General features: G+C 39.5%; 1 protein-coding gene across 1 annotated transcript in view; it reads left to right on the top strand.

Annotated features, from left to right (window-relative positions):
• The window catches only part of CATSPERE (catsper channel auxiliary subunit epsilon), a 165,102-nt gene that overhangs the window by 108,314 nt on the left and 36,628 nt on the right, over nucleotides 1–20,160 (top strand). The window contains exon 13 of the mRNA XM_049867930.1: nucleotides 15,910–16,009. Coding sequence (XP_049723887.1) covers nucleotides 15,910–16,009 — 100 coding nt within the window. The remainder of the gene's footprint in view (nucleotides 1–15,909; nucleotides 16,010–20,160) is intronic.

Genomic DNA, 20,160 nt, shown 5'->3' with positions numbered 1-20,160 from the left:
ATCGAGTCAGTTCGGACTCATAGCGACCCTATGCACAACAGAACAAAACACTGCCCAGTCCTGCACCATCCTTACAATCATTGTTATGCTTGAGCTCATTGTTGCAGCCACTGTGTCAATCCACCTTGTTGAGGATCTTCCTCTTTTCCGCTGACCCTGTACTTTACCAAGCATGATGTCCTTCTCCAGGTACTGATCCCTCCTGACAACATGTCTAAAGTATGCAAGACGCAGTCTCACCATCCTTGCTTCTAAGGAGCATTCTGGATGTACATCTTCTAAGACACATTTGTTCGATCTTTTGGCAGTCCATGGTATATTCAATATTCTTCGCCAACACCGCAAGTCAAAGGCATCAGTTCTCCTTCGGTCTTCCTTATTCATTATCCAGCTTTCACATGCATATGATGCGATGGAAAATACCATGGCTTGGGTCAGCCACACCTCAGTCTTCAAGGTGACATCTTTGCTCTTCAACACTGTTCGTATAAAAGCTCTTATTTCTCTAGGATATATTCCAAAGAGCAGGATTGCTGGATCTTATGGTAGTTCTGCATCTAGTTTTTAAAGGAAGTACCAAATCAATTATCAAAGTGGTTGTACCTCAATGGTTGTAATCTTATGGAAGTAGATTGCCAGGCCTTTCTTCTGCAGCACCACTGGGTGGATTCAAACTGCCAGTTTTTTTGGTTAGTAACTGAGTGTAAACTGTTTATGTCACCCAAGGACCTAATAGTGTGCTTTTGTTGTTGTTGTTAGGTGCCGTCAAGTGGGTTCTGACTCATAGTGATCCTATGTACAACAGAATAAAACACTGCCCAATCCTGCACCTTCCTCACGATTGTTGTTGTGCTTGAGCCCACTGTTGTAGCCACTGTGTCAGTCCATCTCATTGAGGGTCTTCCTCTTTTTCGAAGACACTCTACTTTACCAAGCATGATGTCCTTCTCCAGGGACTGATTACTCCTGATAACATGTCCCAAGTATGTGAGACATAGTCTTGCCATCCTAGCTTCTAAGGAGCATACTGGCTATACTTCCAAGGCAGATTTGTTTGTCCTTCTGGTAGTCCATGGTATATTCAATATTTTTTGCCAACACCATAATTCAAAGGTGCCAATTCTTCTTCAGTCTTCCTTATTCATTGTTCAGCTTTTGCATGCATATGAGGCAATTGAAAACACCATGGCTTGGATCAGGCACACCTTAATCCTTAAAGTGACATCTTTGCTTTTTAACACTTGAAAGAGTCTTTTGCAGCATATTCACCCAATACAGTGTGTAATTTGATTTCTTGACTGCTGCTCCAATGGGTGTTGATTGTGAATCCAAGTAAAATGAAATTCTTGACAACTCCAATCTTTTCTCTGTTTATCATGATGTTGCTTACTGGCCCAGTTGTAAGGATTTTTGTTCTCTTTAAGTTGAAGTGTAATCCATACTGAAGGCTGTAGTCTTTGATCTTCCTCAGTAAGTGCTTCAAGTCCTCTTCGCTTTCGGCAAGCAAGGTTGTGTCATCTGTGTAATGCAGGTTGTTAATGAGTCTTTCTCCGATCCTGATCCCACACTCTTTTTCATATAGTCCAGCTTCTTGGATTATTTGCTCAGCATGCAGGTTGACTATGTATGGGGAAAGGATACAACACTGACACACACCTTCCCTGACTTTAAACCACTCAGTCACTATCCCCTTGTTCTGTTCAAATGACTCCCTCTTGGTCTAAGCACAAGTTCCTCATGAGCACAATTAAGTGTTCCGGAATTCCCGTTCTTCACAATGGTATCCATAATTTGTTATGATCCACATAGTCAAATGCCTTTTCGTAGTCAATAAAGCACAGGTAAACATGTTTCTGGTATTCTCTGCTTTCAGCCAAGATCCATCTGATATCGGCAATGATGTCCCTTGTTCCACATCCTCTTCTGAATCCAGCTTGAATTTCTGCCAGTTCTCAGTACTGCTGCAACTTCTTTTGAAGGATCTTCAACAAAATTTTACTCGCATGTGATATTAATGATATTGTTTGATAATTTCCACATTCGGTTGGATCACCTTTCTTTGGAATTGGCATAAGTATGGAACTCTTCCAGTAAGTTGACCAGGTAGCTGTCTTCCAAATTTCTTGGCATAGACGAGCGAGCACTTCCAGGGTTGTGTCCGTTTGTTGAAACATTTCAGTTGGTATTTCATCAATTCCTGGAGCCTTGTCTTTCACCAATGCCTTCAGTACAACTTAGACTTCTTCTTTCAGTACTGTTGTTCTTGATCATATGCAACCTCCTGAAATGATTGGACAGTGACCACATCTTTTTGGTATAGTGACTATTCCTTCCATCTTCTTTTGATGCTTCCTGCATCATTCAGTATTTCCCCCATAGAATCCTTCAAAAATTGCGACTCAAGGCTTGATTTTTTTTCTTCAGTTCTTTCAGCTTGAGAAATGCTGAGTGTGTTCTTCTCTTTGGTTTTCTAACTCCAGGTCTTTGCACATTTCATCGTAAGACTTTACTTTGTCTTCTGGAGCCACCCTTTGAAATCTTCTGTTCAACTCTTTTACTTCATCATTTCTTCTATTTACTTTAGATACTCTACATTCAAGAGCAAGTTTCAGAGTCTCTTCTGATCTCCACTTTGGCCTTTTTTCCCTGTCTTTTTGATGACTTTTTGCTTTCTTCATATATGATGTCTTTAATGTCACCCCACATCTCATCTGGTCTTTGGCCATTAGTGTCCAATGCATCAAATCTATTCTTGAGATAGTTTCTAAATTCAGGTGGGATATACTCCAGGTCATACTTTGGCTTTCATGGGCTTGTTCAAATTTTCTTTAGCTTCAATTTGAACTTGCATATGAGCAATTGATGGTCTGTTCCACAGTCTGGACCTGGCCTTATTTTGACTGGTTAAGTTTTTCCATCATCTTTTTCCACAGATATAGTCAATTTATTCCTGTGTATTCCATCTGGCGAGGTCCACATGTATAGTTGCTGTTTGTGTTCTTGAAAAAAGGTATTTAAAATGAAGAAGTTGTTGGTCTTGGAAAATTCTATTATGCCATCTCCTGAATCATTTCTGTTTTTTCCATGTTTTCCAACTACCAATCCTTCTTTGTTTCCAACTTTCTCATTCCAATTACCAGTAATTATCAATGCATCTTGATTAAATTTTCGATTAATTTCAGACCGTAGAAGTTGGTAAAAATTGTCAATTTCTCCATCTTTGGCTTTATGGTTGGCATGTAAATTTGAATGATAGTCATATTAACTGGTCTTCCTTGTAGGCGTACGGATATTGTTCTATCATTGACAGTGTTGTACTTCAGGATAGATCTTGAAATGTTCTTTTTGACAATAAATGCTATGACATCCCTCTTCAATTTTTCATTCCCAGTATAGTAGACAATATGATTGTCTGAATCAAAACGGCCAATAGTGACACTGAGAATTCAAAGATGAAGAAGACAACATTTTTACCCTCACAGAGACTGGAGGAACCCCTGAAACTATGGCCGCAGATGCTCTGGTAGCTAAGAACTGAAACCATTCCTGATGCCCACTCTTCAGACAAAGTTTAGACAGACTATAAAACAATAAATAATACACATAAACTGGTTGAATGGACACAGGGAACCCATGGTGGAAAGAATGAGTGTGCTGTCACATTGTGGGCATTGCAACTAATGTCACAAAACAATATGTGTATAAATCTTTATATGAGAAATTAACTTGAACTATAAACTGTCACCTAAAGCACAATAAGAAAAAAAATTTCTAGTCTCAAGAAATCAAGAGTCTGATAAAGTAGGTAAACCTATAAACAGATATGCTAGGAGCAGTAATAGAAAGGAATGGTGTGAGAGGCTGGTACTGAAACACGAAAGAATCCAGCCCAGCCATGGAAGAGAGAGGTGCTTAGGGAAATGTTTCCAGAAAATTCGTATCTGAGCCGAAAACGCAGAGTCTTAAAGGAAAATCATCTTTAGCTGGAGGTAGGGGAGGGAAGGAGAGGAGAGGTGGGGAGAGCATCAGTGAATTTCACTGGGTAAGCGTTTCAAGCAAAAGTGATTGTTTGAACAAGAAAATGTATAGTGCAAGCAGTATGATGTTATTGGAGCATAAAATGAGTCATGGAATCTCAGGAGAAGAGATCGGAAAGCTAGCTAGGTAGAGTCCAGATGATAGAAAGCTTTCCATCCAGTCTTATGGTACAGTGGCATGATCAAATATTTGCTTTAGCTTGTCTCTCTGGGAGAAGTGCAGAGAATGAATTTCAGGGGAACAAGCAGGGAGCAAGCTAATAAACTGTATTGGTAGTCCAGGAAGACAAGAACAAATGACTGAAATAGGAACAAGGGAAAAAATAGGAATTATTTATTTAAAAAATTAGTGTTACAGTCATAATTTTACTTCTTTTCTAATCTGGATACCTTTTATTTCTTTTTCTTGCCTTTTTGCTGTGGCTAGAGCTTCTAAAACAATATTGAATAGAAGTGGTGAGAGTGGGCACCTTTGTCTTGTTCCCAATTTCAAGCAGAAAGCTCTCAGTCCTTCTCCATTAAGTATGATGTTGGCTGTTGTCTTTTCATATAAGCCCTGAATCATACTGAGGAATTTCCTTTCTATTCCAATCTCCTTTAAAGTTTTCATCAAGAAAGGGTGTTGGATTTCATCAAATGCTTTTTTTTTTTTTTTTTGTATCTGTAGAGATGATTATACGGTTCTTCTACTTTGTCCGGAAACCCTGGTGGTGTAGTGGTTAAGTGCTATGGCTGCTAACCAAAGAGTCGGCAGTTCAAATCCACCAGGTGCTCCTTGGAAACTCTATGGGGCAGTTCTCTGTCCTGTAGTGTCGCTATGAGTCGGAATCGACTCAGCGGCAATAAGTTTGGTTTTTTTTTGGTTTTCCTTTGTCCTATTGACATGGAGTATTACATTGATTGATTTTCTAATGTTGAACCATCCCTGCATTCCTGAAATAAATCCTACTTGGTCATGGTGTATGACTCTTTTAATATGCTGTTGGAGTCTGTTCACTAGTATTTCGTTGAGGATTTTTGTATGTATATTCAAAAGAGACAGTGGCCTATAGTTTTCTTGTGGTTTCTTTGCCTGGTTTGGGTATCAGTGTAATGTTTGCTTCAGAGAATGAACTAGGGAGTATTCCTTCCTTCTCTATTTTTTGGAAAAGTTTAAAAGGTACTAGTGTAAATTCTTTTCTAAATGTTTGGTAGAATTCCCCCATGAAGCCATCTGGTCCAGGACTTTTTTTTTGTTGGGAGGGTTTTGATAACTGATTCTCTCTCTTCAATTGTTATGGGCCCATTGAGACTTTCTAAATCCTCTTGAGTCAGTGTGGGTAGGTTGTGTGCTTCTAAGGATTTCTTCATTTCGTCTATCTTATCCAGTTTTTTGCCATACAGTTGTCCACACTATTCTGTCATAATTCTCTTTATTTCTATCAGGTCAGTTGTAATGTTCCCTCTTTCATTTTTTATTTTGGTTATTTGCATGTTTTCTCTTCTTTGTCAGTCTAGCTAAAAGTTTGTCAGTTTTACTGATCTTTTCAAAGAACCAAATTTTGGTTTTATTGAGTCTCTCTTTTGTTTTTCTGTTCTCGGTTTTATTTCTGCTCTGAACTTTGTTATTTCCTTTCTCCTCTTAGGTTTGGCCTTAGTTTGCTCTTCTTCCTGGATTTGTCAAATTAGGCTGTTAATTTGACATCTCGCTTCTTTTTTTATTTAGGCATTTATTGCTGTAAATTTCGCTCTGAGTACTTACTTCAATGCGTCCCATAAGTTTTGGTATGTTGTGTTTTCATTTTCATTTGACTCTAAGAGATTTGTGATTTCTCTTTTGATTTCCTCCTTGACCCATTGGTAGTTTAATTACGTGTTGTTTTATTTCTGTATGTTTATGTATTTTCCAGGTTTTTTTCTGTATTGATTTCTAGCTTCACTCCATTGTTGTCAGAAAAAATAACTTACTTTGTTACCCAAAATGTGGTCTATCCTGGAGAATGACCCATGTTCACTGGAGTAGAATGTATATTGTCCTGTTTTGGGATGGAGTATTCTATATATGTCTGTTAAGTCTAGTTGGTTTATAGTGTCATTCAAGTCCTCTGTTTCCTCATTGACCTTCTTTCTAGATGTTCTGTCCAATATTGAAAGTGATATATTGAGGTCTCCAAGTATTACTGTGGTGCTGTGTATTTCTTCCTTTAATTATCAGCATTTGCTTTATATATTTAGGTGCCCTAATGCTGGGTGCATATATATTTATGATTGTTAAATCTTTTTGATTAATTGACGCTTTTATTACTATGTAATGTCTATTTTTATCTCTTCTGACAGATTTTGTCTGATACTAATTTTCTATTCCAGCTTTCATTTGGTTATTATTTGCATGGAATATTTTTTTTTCCATCCTTTTACTTTCACCCAATTTGTGTTCTTGGGTTTAAGACGTGTCTCTTGTAAACAGCATATAGTTGGATAATGTTTTTTTTAATACATTCTGCCACCACTCTCCCTTTTGATTAGAGCATTTAGTCCATTTACATTCACTGTAATTACTGATAAAAAGTGGTTTACTTCTGCCATTTTATTATTTGTTTTTTGTGTACCTTAAGCCTTCTTTGCCTTTATCCTTTATTACTGCTTGTTTTTGTGTTTTGTTGATTTATTGTAGTGAACCTTTTTGGTTCCCTTCTCCTTTCCTTTTGTGTGTGTGTGTTTTTATATATTTCCTTAGCGGTTCCATTACATATAGCCGCTTGTATTTATAACATTCTAGGGTAAGTTGACCAACTTAACCTCAGAAATGTACAAGAAATTCTGTATCTATACAATTCCTCTTCCCCTCTTTTGTTGCTCTTGTCAGTAGTTACATCTTTATATTTCATGTGCCCTGTAACAAAATTTTATCATTGCCTTTTATGTTTGTTATTAAAAACACATTTAGAATTATCAAGCATGAATACCTTACTACTAGCCTTTATACTTGTCCCTTAATTTCCATTTAGTAGAGATCTTTCTTTTTATGTGTAGCTTTGAATACTTTCTCGTGTCTTTTCTCATTCACCTACAGAACTTCCATTAGTATTTTTTGTGGGGCTGGTCTGGTGGATATGAACTCTCTCAGTTTCTGATTGTCTGGGAATGTTTTAATTTTACCCTCATCCTTGAAGGATAGTTTTGCTGGGTATAGTATTCTTGGTTGGCAGTTTTGTTTGTTTGTTTTTTCTTTCTGCACTTTAAATGTATCATTCCATTGCCTTCTGGCCTCCAATGTTTCAGAGAAGAAATTGGAACTTAAACTTATTGGGGATCTTTTGTATGTGACTCTTTGCTTCCCTCTCACTGTTTTCAGGATTCTGTATCTTTAATTTTTGAGACCCTAAGTATGACGTGTTTTGTAGATCTCTTTGAGTTTATCCTGTTTGGGTTCTTTGAGCTTCTTGGATTTGCAGATTTATTGTCCTTTGTTAGACTGGGGAAATTTTCTGTCATTATTTCTTCAAATATTCTTTCTGCCACTTTCTCTCTCTCATCTCTTTCTGGAATTCTCATGATGCATATATTAGGTCTGTTATTATTGTCCCATAATTCCATTAAACTGGCTCAACCTTCTTGAGCCTCCATTCTTGTTGCTCTTCAGTGTTTCTAAATTTAACCATCTTACCCTCTAATTTGCTGATTCTTTCTTCTGCCTGATTACATCTGTTGGTAAGTCCTTCTATTGTGTTTCTCATTTCAGTTATTGTCTCTTTCAATTGTAATCTCTCTCTTTTTATCTCCTCTTTTGGTTCTTGCACTGTTTTCCTTATTTATTTTAGCTTTTGTCTATGTTTTCCCTTAATTCTTTAATTGTGTTTAATGTTTTTGTATTATATTCTTCCTTTTTTTATTATTTGGTCATCCTTTGTCACTTTCACTTTCTTTGTCATCTTCATTTGGATGGGCCATTGTTTCTCTGTTCTTTGTGTGTCTTGTGATTTTTTTGCTGAGCATTGGAGTTTTTGAGGGTGTTAACTTTCTCAGTTTTCCCCAGTATTTGGTGTTTTTGCCTGCAGTGCTTTCTGAAAGAAACTCTTAGGCGGGCACAGCCTTCAGCCCTTGCTTGCCTTTTTCTCTCCCTCCCCGTGATAATTTCTTCTCTCTCCCTGGTTTAATTGGGATTCAAAGGTTCTAGACATCATTTTTCAAATTTCAATCTCTCCCAAACAAACCAGAGAACATGCAGTGGCCAGTTTGTCCACCAGTGGAAACCACCTCTCAAGGGAGGTATCTTGTACTAATCAGTCTTTCCACCAAGGGGATCCAGACCCCTTTCTCTGGTTATTACTCCTGTCCCTTCTTTGTTTCTGCAATTACATTTTTATTGCCCTCAGGTTTTCCCTAAGGCTTCCTTCCCTGCTCTGGGGGCTTCTGGCATTCAGAGGAAGCACAGGCAGTCTTACCTCCATTTCAGGAGGAGGAGGAGCTGGCAGTACCCAGAAGGACCTCCCAAAAACCTATCTTGTTGATTTCAGAGCCCCAGTGGCCCTGTGGTGGTTGGGGGATCAGTCTCCACTTAGATGACCCACCTCCTAACTCCACTGTATGGAACCTTCTGTAGTAGCTCATATCAGTCCAGCATCTGACAGTTGTCAGTTGGGGGAGGGTAGTCAAAGTCCGAACAGACCTCTTGCATATCAGAGCCCACCCAATGGTATGTGGGCTGTGAGTGTATTCTCAACTCATGATGCCTGCTTACTAGCACACAGCAGCCTCAGTCAGCAGTCCTCAGCATTGACTGAAACAGGGAGCAGACAGACCAGAACTTACACCCCAGGAGGTCTGTCCTGTTGATTTCAGAGGCCTGAGCTATGGGATGCACAGAAAGGCAAGTAGAGTGTTGACTACGAGAGTGGACTCCACTGCATGGACCTTCTGTAGAAATTCACAGTAAGCTTGCAACCAGCAGGGTTTGGGTAGAGTAGGTGTTGGCACATTCCAAACAGACCCCCACCCCTCAGGAGATCTGCCTTATTGATTTTAGGGCAGAAGCTTGGGGTCCTGACTCTTTGTACAGGCAGGGACTGTGGTGGTTAGAGAAGCAGGCTGTCTTCTGAGGCCACTACCCCAGTTCACAGCAGCTGGTGGCCCATGTGGCTAAGGGAGGGACAGGGACTGTGGGAGAAGCTATTTTCCTATGTGTGCAACTCATTGTTGATTTGTTGATTATTGCCTCTCTGTGGTTCCCTGCTGTTTCCCTCTGCTCCTTGATTCAGAGTCCCTCAAAGTCGAGCACTATTTCCTTGTATTTCTTACTGTACTCATGAGGCAGGATCAGAACAATGATTTGTTCACCCTATCATCTTCCCAGAATTCTCTGTCTTTGGGTTTTGATACCAAAAATTTTAAAAATACAGGTGGGTTAAAGACTGAACTACAGAAAGAAAAACTTGAAAATTTTGGAGTAAAATATAGGTGACTCTCTCTATGGCCTTTGGGTCAGGAGAATTTTTTAACCAAGTCACAAAAAGCACAAACTATAACAGAAGAGACTGATACCTTACTACAGCTAAGTGTTAAAATTCTGTAGTTAAAAGACACCATAAACAAAGTGAAAAGACAGGTGATTGAAATGCAAATAACAACAAAGAATTAATGTACAAATTAGACAATGAACTCCAAAAAGTTATTAAGAAAAAGTCAAACAAACCCATAGAAAAATGGGTAATATGTATTGTCCCAGGTTTGATGATTCACTGTGAGGACTCACAATTCTCAGCATAAAGTCATACTCACAACTATGATTTATTACAGTGAAAAGATAAAAAGCAAAATCAGCAAAGTTAATAGGCACCTGGGACAAAATCCAGAGGAAATTAAGCACAAGCTTCAAAGAGTCCCTTCCCAGTAGAGTCACAGGGAATTCACTTAATTCCAGCTGTGAAACACATGTGAAATGTTGTCTAACAGAGAAGTTCACTAGAGACTCAGCACCCAAGGTTTTTACTGGGAGCTGGTTGTATAGACACCCTCTGCCTAATACTAAAATTCCACGCTCCCAGAAGGAAAGCAGGTGTTCAGCATAAACCGTATTTTTGCACAGTTTAGGCATGGTAAGCCACATTATCACTTCTGGAAATGGTGAGAACCTTCCTGAAATCCAAGTTCCCAGATGCCAACCAAGGGCCAACCTTGTAAACAGGACTTTCTAAAGTAGCAATCTCAGGTCCTCTGAGTTAACTCTTTTCTGCATATATATGAACAACCAATTTAATGAAAACAAAATCTTTGTTAATCAAAGAAATGAAAAAATAAAATAACACACCATCTCACACCCAGCAGAATGAAAAAATAATTAAAACCTGACTATACCAAGTATTGGCAAAACTGTAAAACAATGGAAACTCTTACATCCTGCTGCAGGGAGTATGAGTTGGTGCAACCACTTTGGAAAGTATTTTTGGCAAAATGTAGGAAAGATGACTGTGTGCACACCCTTCATTGTTGTTCAGTTGCCATGGCGTCAACTCCAACTCACAGCAACCTCGTAACAGAAGGAAGTGTAGCCTCGTCCTATGTCATCCTCATGATCATTGGTATGTTTGAACCCCTTTTTGCAGTTATTGTGTCAGTCCATCTCCGTAAGGGTTCCCCTCTTTTTCACTGACCCTCTGCTTTACCAAACACAATGTCTTTTTCTAGCATTGGTCTTTTTGGTGACAAGTCCAAAAGTAAGAGTGCCAAAGTGTAGCCATCCTCACTTATAAGGAGAATTCTGGTTATACTTCCTTCAAAACAGATTTGTTCATTCATCTGGAAGTCCATGGTATAGTCAATATTCTTCAGCAACGTACAATTTGAATGCATCAATTATTTTTCAGTTTTTGTTTTCCATTGTCCAAATTTCACATGCATGTGAGGTGATTGAAAATTCCACAGCTTGGGTCAGTGGCAACTCAGCCATCAAAGTGACATCTTTACTTTTTAAGATTCACTGAAATTTCGTTTCCAAGTATACACCCTGGAGAACCTCTGACAGAAGCTAACAGGGACAGATGTAAAACACTTTTCACATAGTGAAAATTTGGAAACAATCTAAAAGTCCATTAATGGAAGGCTGGGTGAATAAATTGAATAGTTAAACACTGGAATACTACATAGCAGTTAAAATGAATGATTTAGGTTACTTATGAGAGAGGATAATCAGATGATAAACCATGAAATTCAGGTTGGTAGGGAAAGAAGAAAAACCAGGAGGAAGCTGCAGATGAGGAAAACAGATCAAGAGAACAGAAATTTCTGTGGATATGTCTCAAAAGTCTAATGCTGAGTGAAAAGAGAATTGTTAAAAGATACTTATGCTATAATATCATGTATGTACATTTTCAAACCTATAATACAATACCACATATTATTTATGGATACATTTATATATAAGTACAAAATCTGGATGAAAACTATACATATATATCAATTTTTACATTACCCTTTGTATTTTTCTGCATATTTTGAATATTTCATAATTAAAATTAACTATTGGGGCAAGGTGCACGAGGAAACTAGGGAAGTAGGATTAAATGCCCAGGTAGCAGGGCTAAAACGGGAAGAACAAGTCATCCTCTGAGATTAGGAGGAAGGAGTAAAGATGAACTTACAAAGTGACTGCTTTGGAAATAGGAATGTGGGAGTTGACAAAAATCGTGTCTGATAGTCTCAATTTACTTGCATGAAGTAGGAATGAGAGCCATCTGTAAGCTGAGAAGGATCGAGAAGGGCCGTGAGGAGGAAATCAAGGGTCACTGAGGTTAATGGGAGAAGGAGCAGAATAGGGACCAGTACAAAGATGGCTGGTTAAAAAGACATAGCCGAGGGGAGATAACACGGATCCATAGTGGTCCAGTCCCCACAGTTGTTTGGCTTTCTCTGGGTAGTGTGGACATGAATGCAGAAGGCGTATCTTAACATCCCAGGTATGAATGTGTGGATAGATGTCCAATGCAAGTGAAAAAACAAGATGTGGGTGAAGTTAGGGTATCGATGAGAGAAGGAGTCAGATGATCAACCATGAGGTCCACGGAACAAATGGAGGCCAGGAGGGAACTACTGTATAGGAAAATGGAGGAATCAGGGCCTGGAAATCTCTGTGAAGTCAAGGGGCTGATGAGAGGACATGTGAAAGATGAAGGTCAGAGAGGGACTATTGGAGCAGCACTAGTTTGGACTTTTGTGGCAGCTCTTTTTTTTCTATAAGTAACTTGATTGTACCTCTGCTACTAGGAATCACTTGATAAAGCTTTTTGCCTTCAATTCTCCTGTGATAATTAATCAAATATAAGAGGCTAATTGCAAAGGGACAGTCAGATTGATAAGGCTCAATGTCCGGTTCAACTGAGTTATAGCAACACACAGTTGAAAACAAGGTACCCAATCACATATTCATCAAAGGGGAATTCAGTTGCTAATTAATTAAGCTTTGAGACTCAGGTAAACAGGAGTGGGTGATAACTAGGAAATTAGTCTAACAGGTCTAGGTCTCTAAAAAAAAAAAAATAGATTACAGTAAATGCCTTGCCTTTATAAGGAATGCTTCAGGAACAAAGCTGAGCCGAATTTTACACATAAAAGGACAACAATAGGTTCACATCAAAAGCTAATGAGTGAAGCAAGCCCTGGGAGAATGATCCAGCCGAGAACGTAAGTCATCCTAAGGCTCCTTTGTTCTCTGAGCTCCGGTGACAACCCATAAAAAAAAACTAGAATTTGGTGCTATAGAAGCAGGCCCAGAGGAAACAGCAGTGGCTTTATTACCACGCAGGGAGTTCAGGGACAGGTGTTATGTGCTATCTGGAGTGTTCACCCAAGGACAGAGAGTCTCATATGTCTAATGGACTTGTAGATAAACACAGAGATGTCTCCCTTCCTGATTCCAAAGTGGAACTGGCACAGTGGAGAAGCTACAAATTGTAGGGAAGTTAGTTGTAATCTAGTGGTATTTCTATATTTCTCAAGTATCATTTTTATTATATTTTACACTAATGAACACTAATGAAAATAAATCATGCCTAGATAGGTAAGTCTTGGAAGAAAGGCCTGGCAATCTGTTTCAGAAAGGCCACAGCCTTGAAAACCCTTTGGAGCACAATGCTACTCAGAACGCTTGGGGTTGCCCTGAGTCCGAATCAACTTGACAGTAAAGAGTCATGCAATGTATTCTTACTGCCACTAGATGGCACTGTAGATCACTACTCTTGTGGGAGTCGAAAGATGCCGGCTCACAGAATTCAATTAAGATAAAGCATCAGGCTTTGAAACTACATAGTTCTTAATAATTCAAGAATCTGGTGGCTTTCAGAATATGCAGTTAAATATACCGTTCCTTCTAAAGCTACTATAATTGGGGTTTTGCTGAAGCCTGACCCAAATCTCTGAAACTGAGCTCTCAACAGAGTTTTAGAATTCTCTATGACCTTCCTGCCCCACCAAGAAAGAAGTCAAGCAGTGCTACTCCTGAGCAGCTTCAAACCAAAAACCAAACCCGTGCCTTCGCCGGTTACAACTCAGGGTGACCCTATGTGCTTCCGAGTAGAACTGTGCCCCATAGGGTTTTCAATGGCTGAAATCTTACAGAGGGGTCCCTGGGTGGCCCAGATGGTTAAACACTAGAGTAACTGAAAGATTGGTGGGTCAAACCTCCCCAAAGGAGCTCCAGAAGAAAGGCCTGGAGATCGCTTCCAAAAGGTCACAGCCTTGAAAATCCTATGGAGTGCAGTTCTACTCTGCAACACATGGGATCATCATGAGTTGGAACAGACTTGACAGTTTGGGTTTTTTTTGGTCAAATCTTATGGAAGTAGACTGCCAGGCCTTTCTTTAGCACCATCACCAACTCCAAATTGCTTGCACCACTCGGGGACCTTCAGGTACAACCAACGACTAGCTAGTCACGCCTGTTTGAGAGCTAATGTTTTGAAAGAGATCTGAAAATCTCTGTTTTCTGAAAACTACTGAAGATGGAAAGTAAACAGCTTCCCAGATACCGCTTTCTGACACTTAAAATTTTTCTGCCCAATTTCTGAGAATAGGGCACAAACTGCTTTTTATAAGCAGGGTTGGGTGGTAGTAAGTTGTGCCAGATCTAGTAAGACAGAAACAACGGCTGCAAGGTCAGGCAGAGATCTCGGCAGCAATAAGGCAACATTATCAAGAAGGAGCCCTGGTGGTGCAGTGGTTAAAGGGCTTGGGGCTTGGCTGCTAATCAAAAGCCTAGCAGTTTGAACCCACCAGCCACTCCATGGCAGAAAGATGCAGCAGTCTGCTTCTGTAAAGATTTATAGCCTTGGGGCAGTTCTACCCTGTCCTATAGCATCACTGTGAGTCGGAATCGACTCGACGGCCATGGGTTTGGGTTTTGTCAAGGATCTGTTATTTTTTATGACTAGACACGGAGATCTGAAGCAAGAAAATATATCAGAAACTGGGGAAACAGTCCAAGAGTCAAGAACCCAGAGACAGTGCCTAAGACCAAAGGGCTAAGTGGAATTTTCACCCAAGGGGGTCAGTTCCAATCAGAAACATGGGCACTCATTGATGAAGATGGAGGGCATGTAACCAAGTTTACAGTCACAAGCTCTGGCGTACAAAGATGTGACTTTATCAATAACTGAATTTAGCTTTGTCCTCAAGCCCCTGTTTTCATATGGTAACAGCAAAACAATCTTAGCAATTTAAAGAAACACATCTTTTTTAAAACCTACTAAGTTTGGGTAACTACTGTAAGCTCAGTGGAGCCTTTGTATCCAGGAGGCTTCCTCTTTGCCTTGGACTCTCCGCTGGTGCCTGCCCTTGGTATCAGTCATCATCTGTTCCCCGAGCATGGGCTATGCGTGACTATTGCTCCCAGGAGCCCAGACTGCTCCTGCTTCTCAGCCCCACCTCGGATCTCTCGCTGAAGCTGCAGGTCCCCTGAGACTCTGCCACGTGTTCCACCTGGCTCCTCCTGGGAGGTCTGCAGCGTGTCAGCTCTCAGCATAATTCTGTGGTTTAATTCTCTGGTACATAATAAACCAAACCCATCGTCATCGAGTCGAGTCCGACTGATAGCAACCTCATGTGTGACAGAGTAGAACTGCCCCACAGGGTTTTCTTGGCTGTCATCTTTACAGAAGCAGACCATCAGCTCTTTATCCCGCCGAGCCGCTGGGTGGATTCGAACCACCAAGTGCTCAACCATTGTGCCACCAGGGCTCCTTTGGTATATAATAGGTACCCAATAAACATTTGATTAAATCACACCAGGGGACCTTACTTTGCCCTTCCTCCATTCATCTCTCTCTCTCTTTCACACACACACACACACACACACACACACACACACACACACACACACACGCCGTCTTTCTTCCTGCAAACATTCATGACAGCAGGGCCTCAGCCACTCTCCTCTATCGATACGTGGTACCTGTCATCAATGCGAGGAGAACTTATAGCTCTACCTGTTAAAAAAGTGAAAAATTTCTACCTCATTACTATTCATAAAAGTAACCGTGATAACTAAAACTGCCCTTCATTGAACACTTACCACATGCCAGGGCCTATGCTAAGTGATTTACAGGCATCATTTCATTTAGTTCTCAAAATAAACTCATAGGCTTATTAAATAATAAAAAATAATAGTATTATTTTACAGATAAGAAAACTGAGGCTTCGAGAGTTTTAAGTAATTCTCAACAACCACAAAAATAAATAAATAATTTTGGAGGGAAAAAAAGTTTAAATAATTTCCCCAGGATCATAAAGCTTTTAAGTGAAAACGGCAAGATCTAAACCTCAGCCCATTTGACTCAAAAGCTAGAGCTCTTAACCGTCTATCCTACCCTAAGCTATCATTTTACGTGTTTGCTATTTCTTTCAGATTTGACGATAATGGATACGTTGAAGATGTTACAGTAAATTTCATAGTGTGGGAGATACATGGAAGGGACGACTACAGCTTTAATACTACCATGCGTAAGGTATGACAGATTCGAATTTAAATAGTATGCAATCAGACATGTCTTTTGATGTTAAATCTGTTTATGCATCACCTAAGGAAAATGGAACAGGCAGCTGTCAGTAGAAAAAACATATCACTTCTATATTCTATGACTACCAAAATCCATTCATGCAAAAAGAAACCGTTATATAAAACAGACTTAAAAAGTCAGAAAAAATGTTTATACCAGGATGATGAAATTACTGGTTATTTTCTTCAAACTGTATTTAATGTTGTTTGATTACTTACAGGTCTGTCTTGGCTGTAGGATATTTATCGCAGTTGTGCTAAATCAAACGGACAGTTTAGACTTCATTTCACTTCTTTGCATCATTTGACTCCGCCAACCATTATACTTCCTTCCCTTGGCTTCAGAGTCACCATACTCTCCTGGTTTTTCTCCATCCTCCTCGGCTAGCCTACTTCAGCCTCCTTCCAAAGTAAACTTCTCATCTCAGAGACCTTAATTCTCCAAGTAGTATAACCCACCCAGATAGCAGCCGAGAGACCTGAGTTCCACCTGCCACCCCTACCCCTCCAGAGACAAGAACTAATTGTCGTTTAATTCTGTGACCAATTAAATCCATCCCACCACGCATTCAACTTATACTTGTTTATAGCTCAATAAGTAAATTCCTTTGGTCTACTTCCTCCTCATAGTCACATCCCTAAACCATTCTATCCTTCTTCTACCTTGACCCAGACTCACAATACTCTCCTCCCTCTCAAAACTTTCCATTATACCTTAGAGGTAAATGCCTCTAGATTCTTCTTCAATAAAAGTTCTTCAGAGGATATCACTCTCCCTAGAGTCGTATCAAACCAAGGACACTCTTTCTCTCACCCCATAGACTTAAGGATGAGATATAGGGTTGGTGTTCTCCATAGTATCATTTCCTGATGATTATCTGTTCACTATAAGGAAAACTCTATGTTTTGAGGCTCCTCCCATCCAGTTGACATCTATCCCATTTCTACGTTTTGCTGTCATAGATTCAGAACTTCATCATTTGCTTCATGCCCTGCAAACAATTGCACTTGACTCATAAATTCTTCCATCCATCATATAGGATCATTGCTGGAAAGCAGCTTTGTAAGCAGGGCCTATATTTCTCAGCTCCATGTACATGTAGGTGGGTCATGGTGACTGGTTCTTAACACTGGAGTATGAGTGGAAGTGATAGGTGTCATTTCCAGGATGAAGTGCTCAAGGATCCAGTTGGGGGAGTTCAAGGAGCCAATCGATAGAGAAAGCCTGGGTTCCTAATTTACTGCTTGGGAATAAGTCACCCATAAGAACCATATAACTAGGAACATATGATTTAGACTGTGTGTGATCAAGAACTAGACTTTTAGTGTGTAAAGTCCCAGAGAGTTGGGGCTTATTATTGCAACAGAGCAGAGACTACCTTGACTGATATAGCTCCCCCTATCGAAATTACTTTAAATTCAAACATTTCAGTCTCTGACCTCAGTTCCTTGTTCTTTAGCTCTCTTGTTGTCATTTCCACCACTCCTATGTCTCTTACTTTTTCTCATGCCATCTAGACATCCACTATATTGAACCCTCTGGTTTCTCCCTCTCTATCACTCCCATCTTTTTTCTATTCCTTTCCCATACAGCTTGAATGGTGTGGTTCAATCCTTCAGCTGCTATCTTGTCAATACCTATATTTCACTTTCCCCAGTGTTGTTCCTTCTCACTGTCATGGTGACTTAAAACACCTGCCTTTCTGCCTTATGCTGTCTTATGTATGAGCCGTCCAATGCCTATATCGGAGCTGCTGATCACTTCTAGAAAAAAAATAAAATAATCATTGCAATAACTGGAATTAAGAACTCAATTATTGGGGGTGATACCTGAAGAAAGAATTAGTCAACTTAGAAAGCAGGTCTAGAAAATAGAATTAGGGAATTAGGTATAAACCAAAGAACTGATTACGTAGCCTCAAAATACATAAATAAAAAATGGAGAGAACTAAAAACAGACAAATCTACAAACATAATGGGAGATTTTAACACAACTCAATAATTACTAGAACACAGCAAACAAAATTCGTAAAGCTAGAGAAGATTTGAGCGACACAATTAACAAAGATGACTCAATAACTTATATAGAACAGTATACCAACAATTGCAGAGGGCATATTCTTTTTTCAGTGCACACAAATGGTTTACAAAAATTGACCGTATATCCTCTAGAAAGTAAGTCTCAAGGAGATTAAAGGGGTTGAAATCACAGAGTGTGTTCTCTGGCTAGAAATCAGTAATAAAAAGGTAATTAGAAAATCCCCACATATATGAAATAACCCATAGGTCAAACAGGAAATTACAATGGAAATTAGAAAATATTTTGAAGTGAATGATAAAGAAAATAGCAAAACTCAATAGATGCAGCTAAAATTGTGCCAGGTCTGGGGACATTTATAGGTTTACGTGCTTAGGTTAGAAAAGAAGACTGAAAAACAATTAGCTAAGCATCCATCTGAAGAAGTTAAAAAAAAAAAAAAAGCCAGCAAGTTAAATCCAAAAAAAGTAAAAGCATGGAAATAATAAAATTAAAAACAGAAATTCATGAAACAAATACTAACATAGAGACGATTCACAAGCCAGAAGTTGATTCTTTGGTTGGTTGGGGGAGGGGGGTATTAGTTCTTTGAAAAGACTAATAAAATTGATCAAGAAAAATAGAGAAAGGAGCATTGATAACCAATACCAAGCATGTTAAAGGGGCTCTCACTATCAATACCACAAACATTAAAAATATAATAGAGGTTATTATAAACAAATTAATACCAACAAACTGGACAATAAAAAAATGGATAACTGCCTTGCAAAATGCAACAAACAAAAACCAACAAAAGTAAAATAGCAAACTCCAAGCCCGGATGGCTTTCCTGATGAAGTCTACCAAACATTTAAGGAATATTTTACTTCAGCCTTAGTCCAGAGAATGAGGGAGAAAGCACCTTCCAACTCATTTTATGAACCCAGAAGAACCATGGTCCTAACACCTAATGTTGTTGTTGTTGAGCGCCACCGAGTTGGTTCCAAATCGTAACGACGCCATGTGTACAATGGAATGACACACTGCCTGGTCCTGCGCCATCCTCAAAATTGTTGCTATGTTTGAGCCCATTGTTGCAGCCACTGTATCAATCCCCCTCATAGAGGGTCTTCCTCTTTTTCACTGATCCTCCACTTTACCAAGCATGATGTCCTACTCCAAGGACTGGTCCCTCCTGGCAACATGTCCAAAGTATGTGAGACAAAGTCTCACCATCCTCACTTTCAAGGGGCATTCTGGCTGTACTTCTCCCAAGGCAGACTTACTTGTTCTTCTGGCAGTCCATGGTATATTCAACATTCTTTGCCAACATCATAATTTAAATACGTCAATTCTTCTCTGGTCTTCCTTGTTCGTTGTCCAGCTTTTGCATGCATGTGAAGCAACTGAAAACACCATGGCTTGGGTCAGGTGCATTTTAGTCCTCAAGTGACATCTTTGCTTTTCAACACTTTAAATAGGTCCTTTTGCAGCAGGTTTGCCCAATGAAATGCATCGTGTGATTTCTTGACTGCTGCTTCCATGGGCTTTGATTGTGGATCCAAGTGAAATGAAATCTTTGACAACTTTAATATTTTCTCTGAGTATCGTGATGTTGCTTTACTGGTCCTGTTGTGCGGATTTTTGTTTTCTTTATGTTGAGGTGAAATCCATACTGCAGTCTGTGGTCCTTGATCTTCATCAGTAAGTGCTTCAAGTCCTCTTTGCTTTCAGCCAGATATGTCGTATCACCTGCATATCGCAGATTCTTAAAGAGTCTCGCTCCAATCCTGATGCCACATTTTTCTTCATATACAGGTATACCTCGTTTTATTGTACTTCATTGCGCTTCACAGTTTTTACAGTTAGAAGATTTGTGGCAACCCTGTTTTGGGCAAGTTTGTCGGAGCCGTTTTTCTAATAGCACGTGCTCACTTCATGTCTCTGTGTCACATTTTGGTAAATCTCACAATACATCAAACTTTTTCATTATTATTATATATGTTATGGTGATCTGTGATCAGCCATCTTAGATATTACTACTGTAATTGTTTTGTGGTGCCACCAGTCGGACCCATATGTGA

This window comes from Elephas maximus, chromosome 24, assembly GCF_024166365.1.
Source record: "Elephas maximus indicus isolate mEleMax1 chromosome 24, mEleMax1 primary haplotype, whole genome shotgun sequence".
NCBI lineage: Eukaryota > Metazoa > Chordata > Mammalia > Proboscidea > Elephantidae > Elephas > Elephas maximus.
The sequence above is the reverse complement of the archived record's forward strand: the minus strand, read 5'-3'. Positions and strand labels throughout refer to the sequence as shown.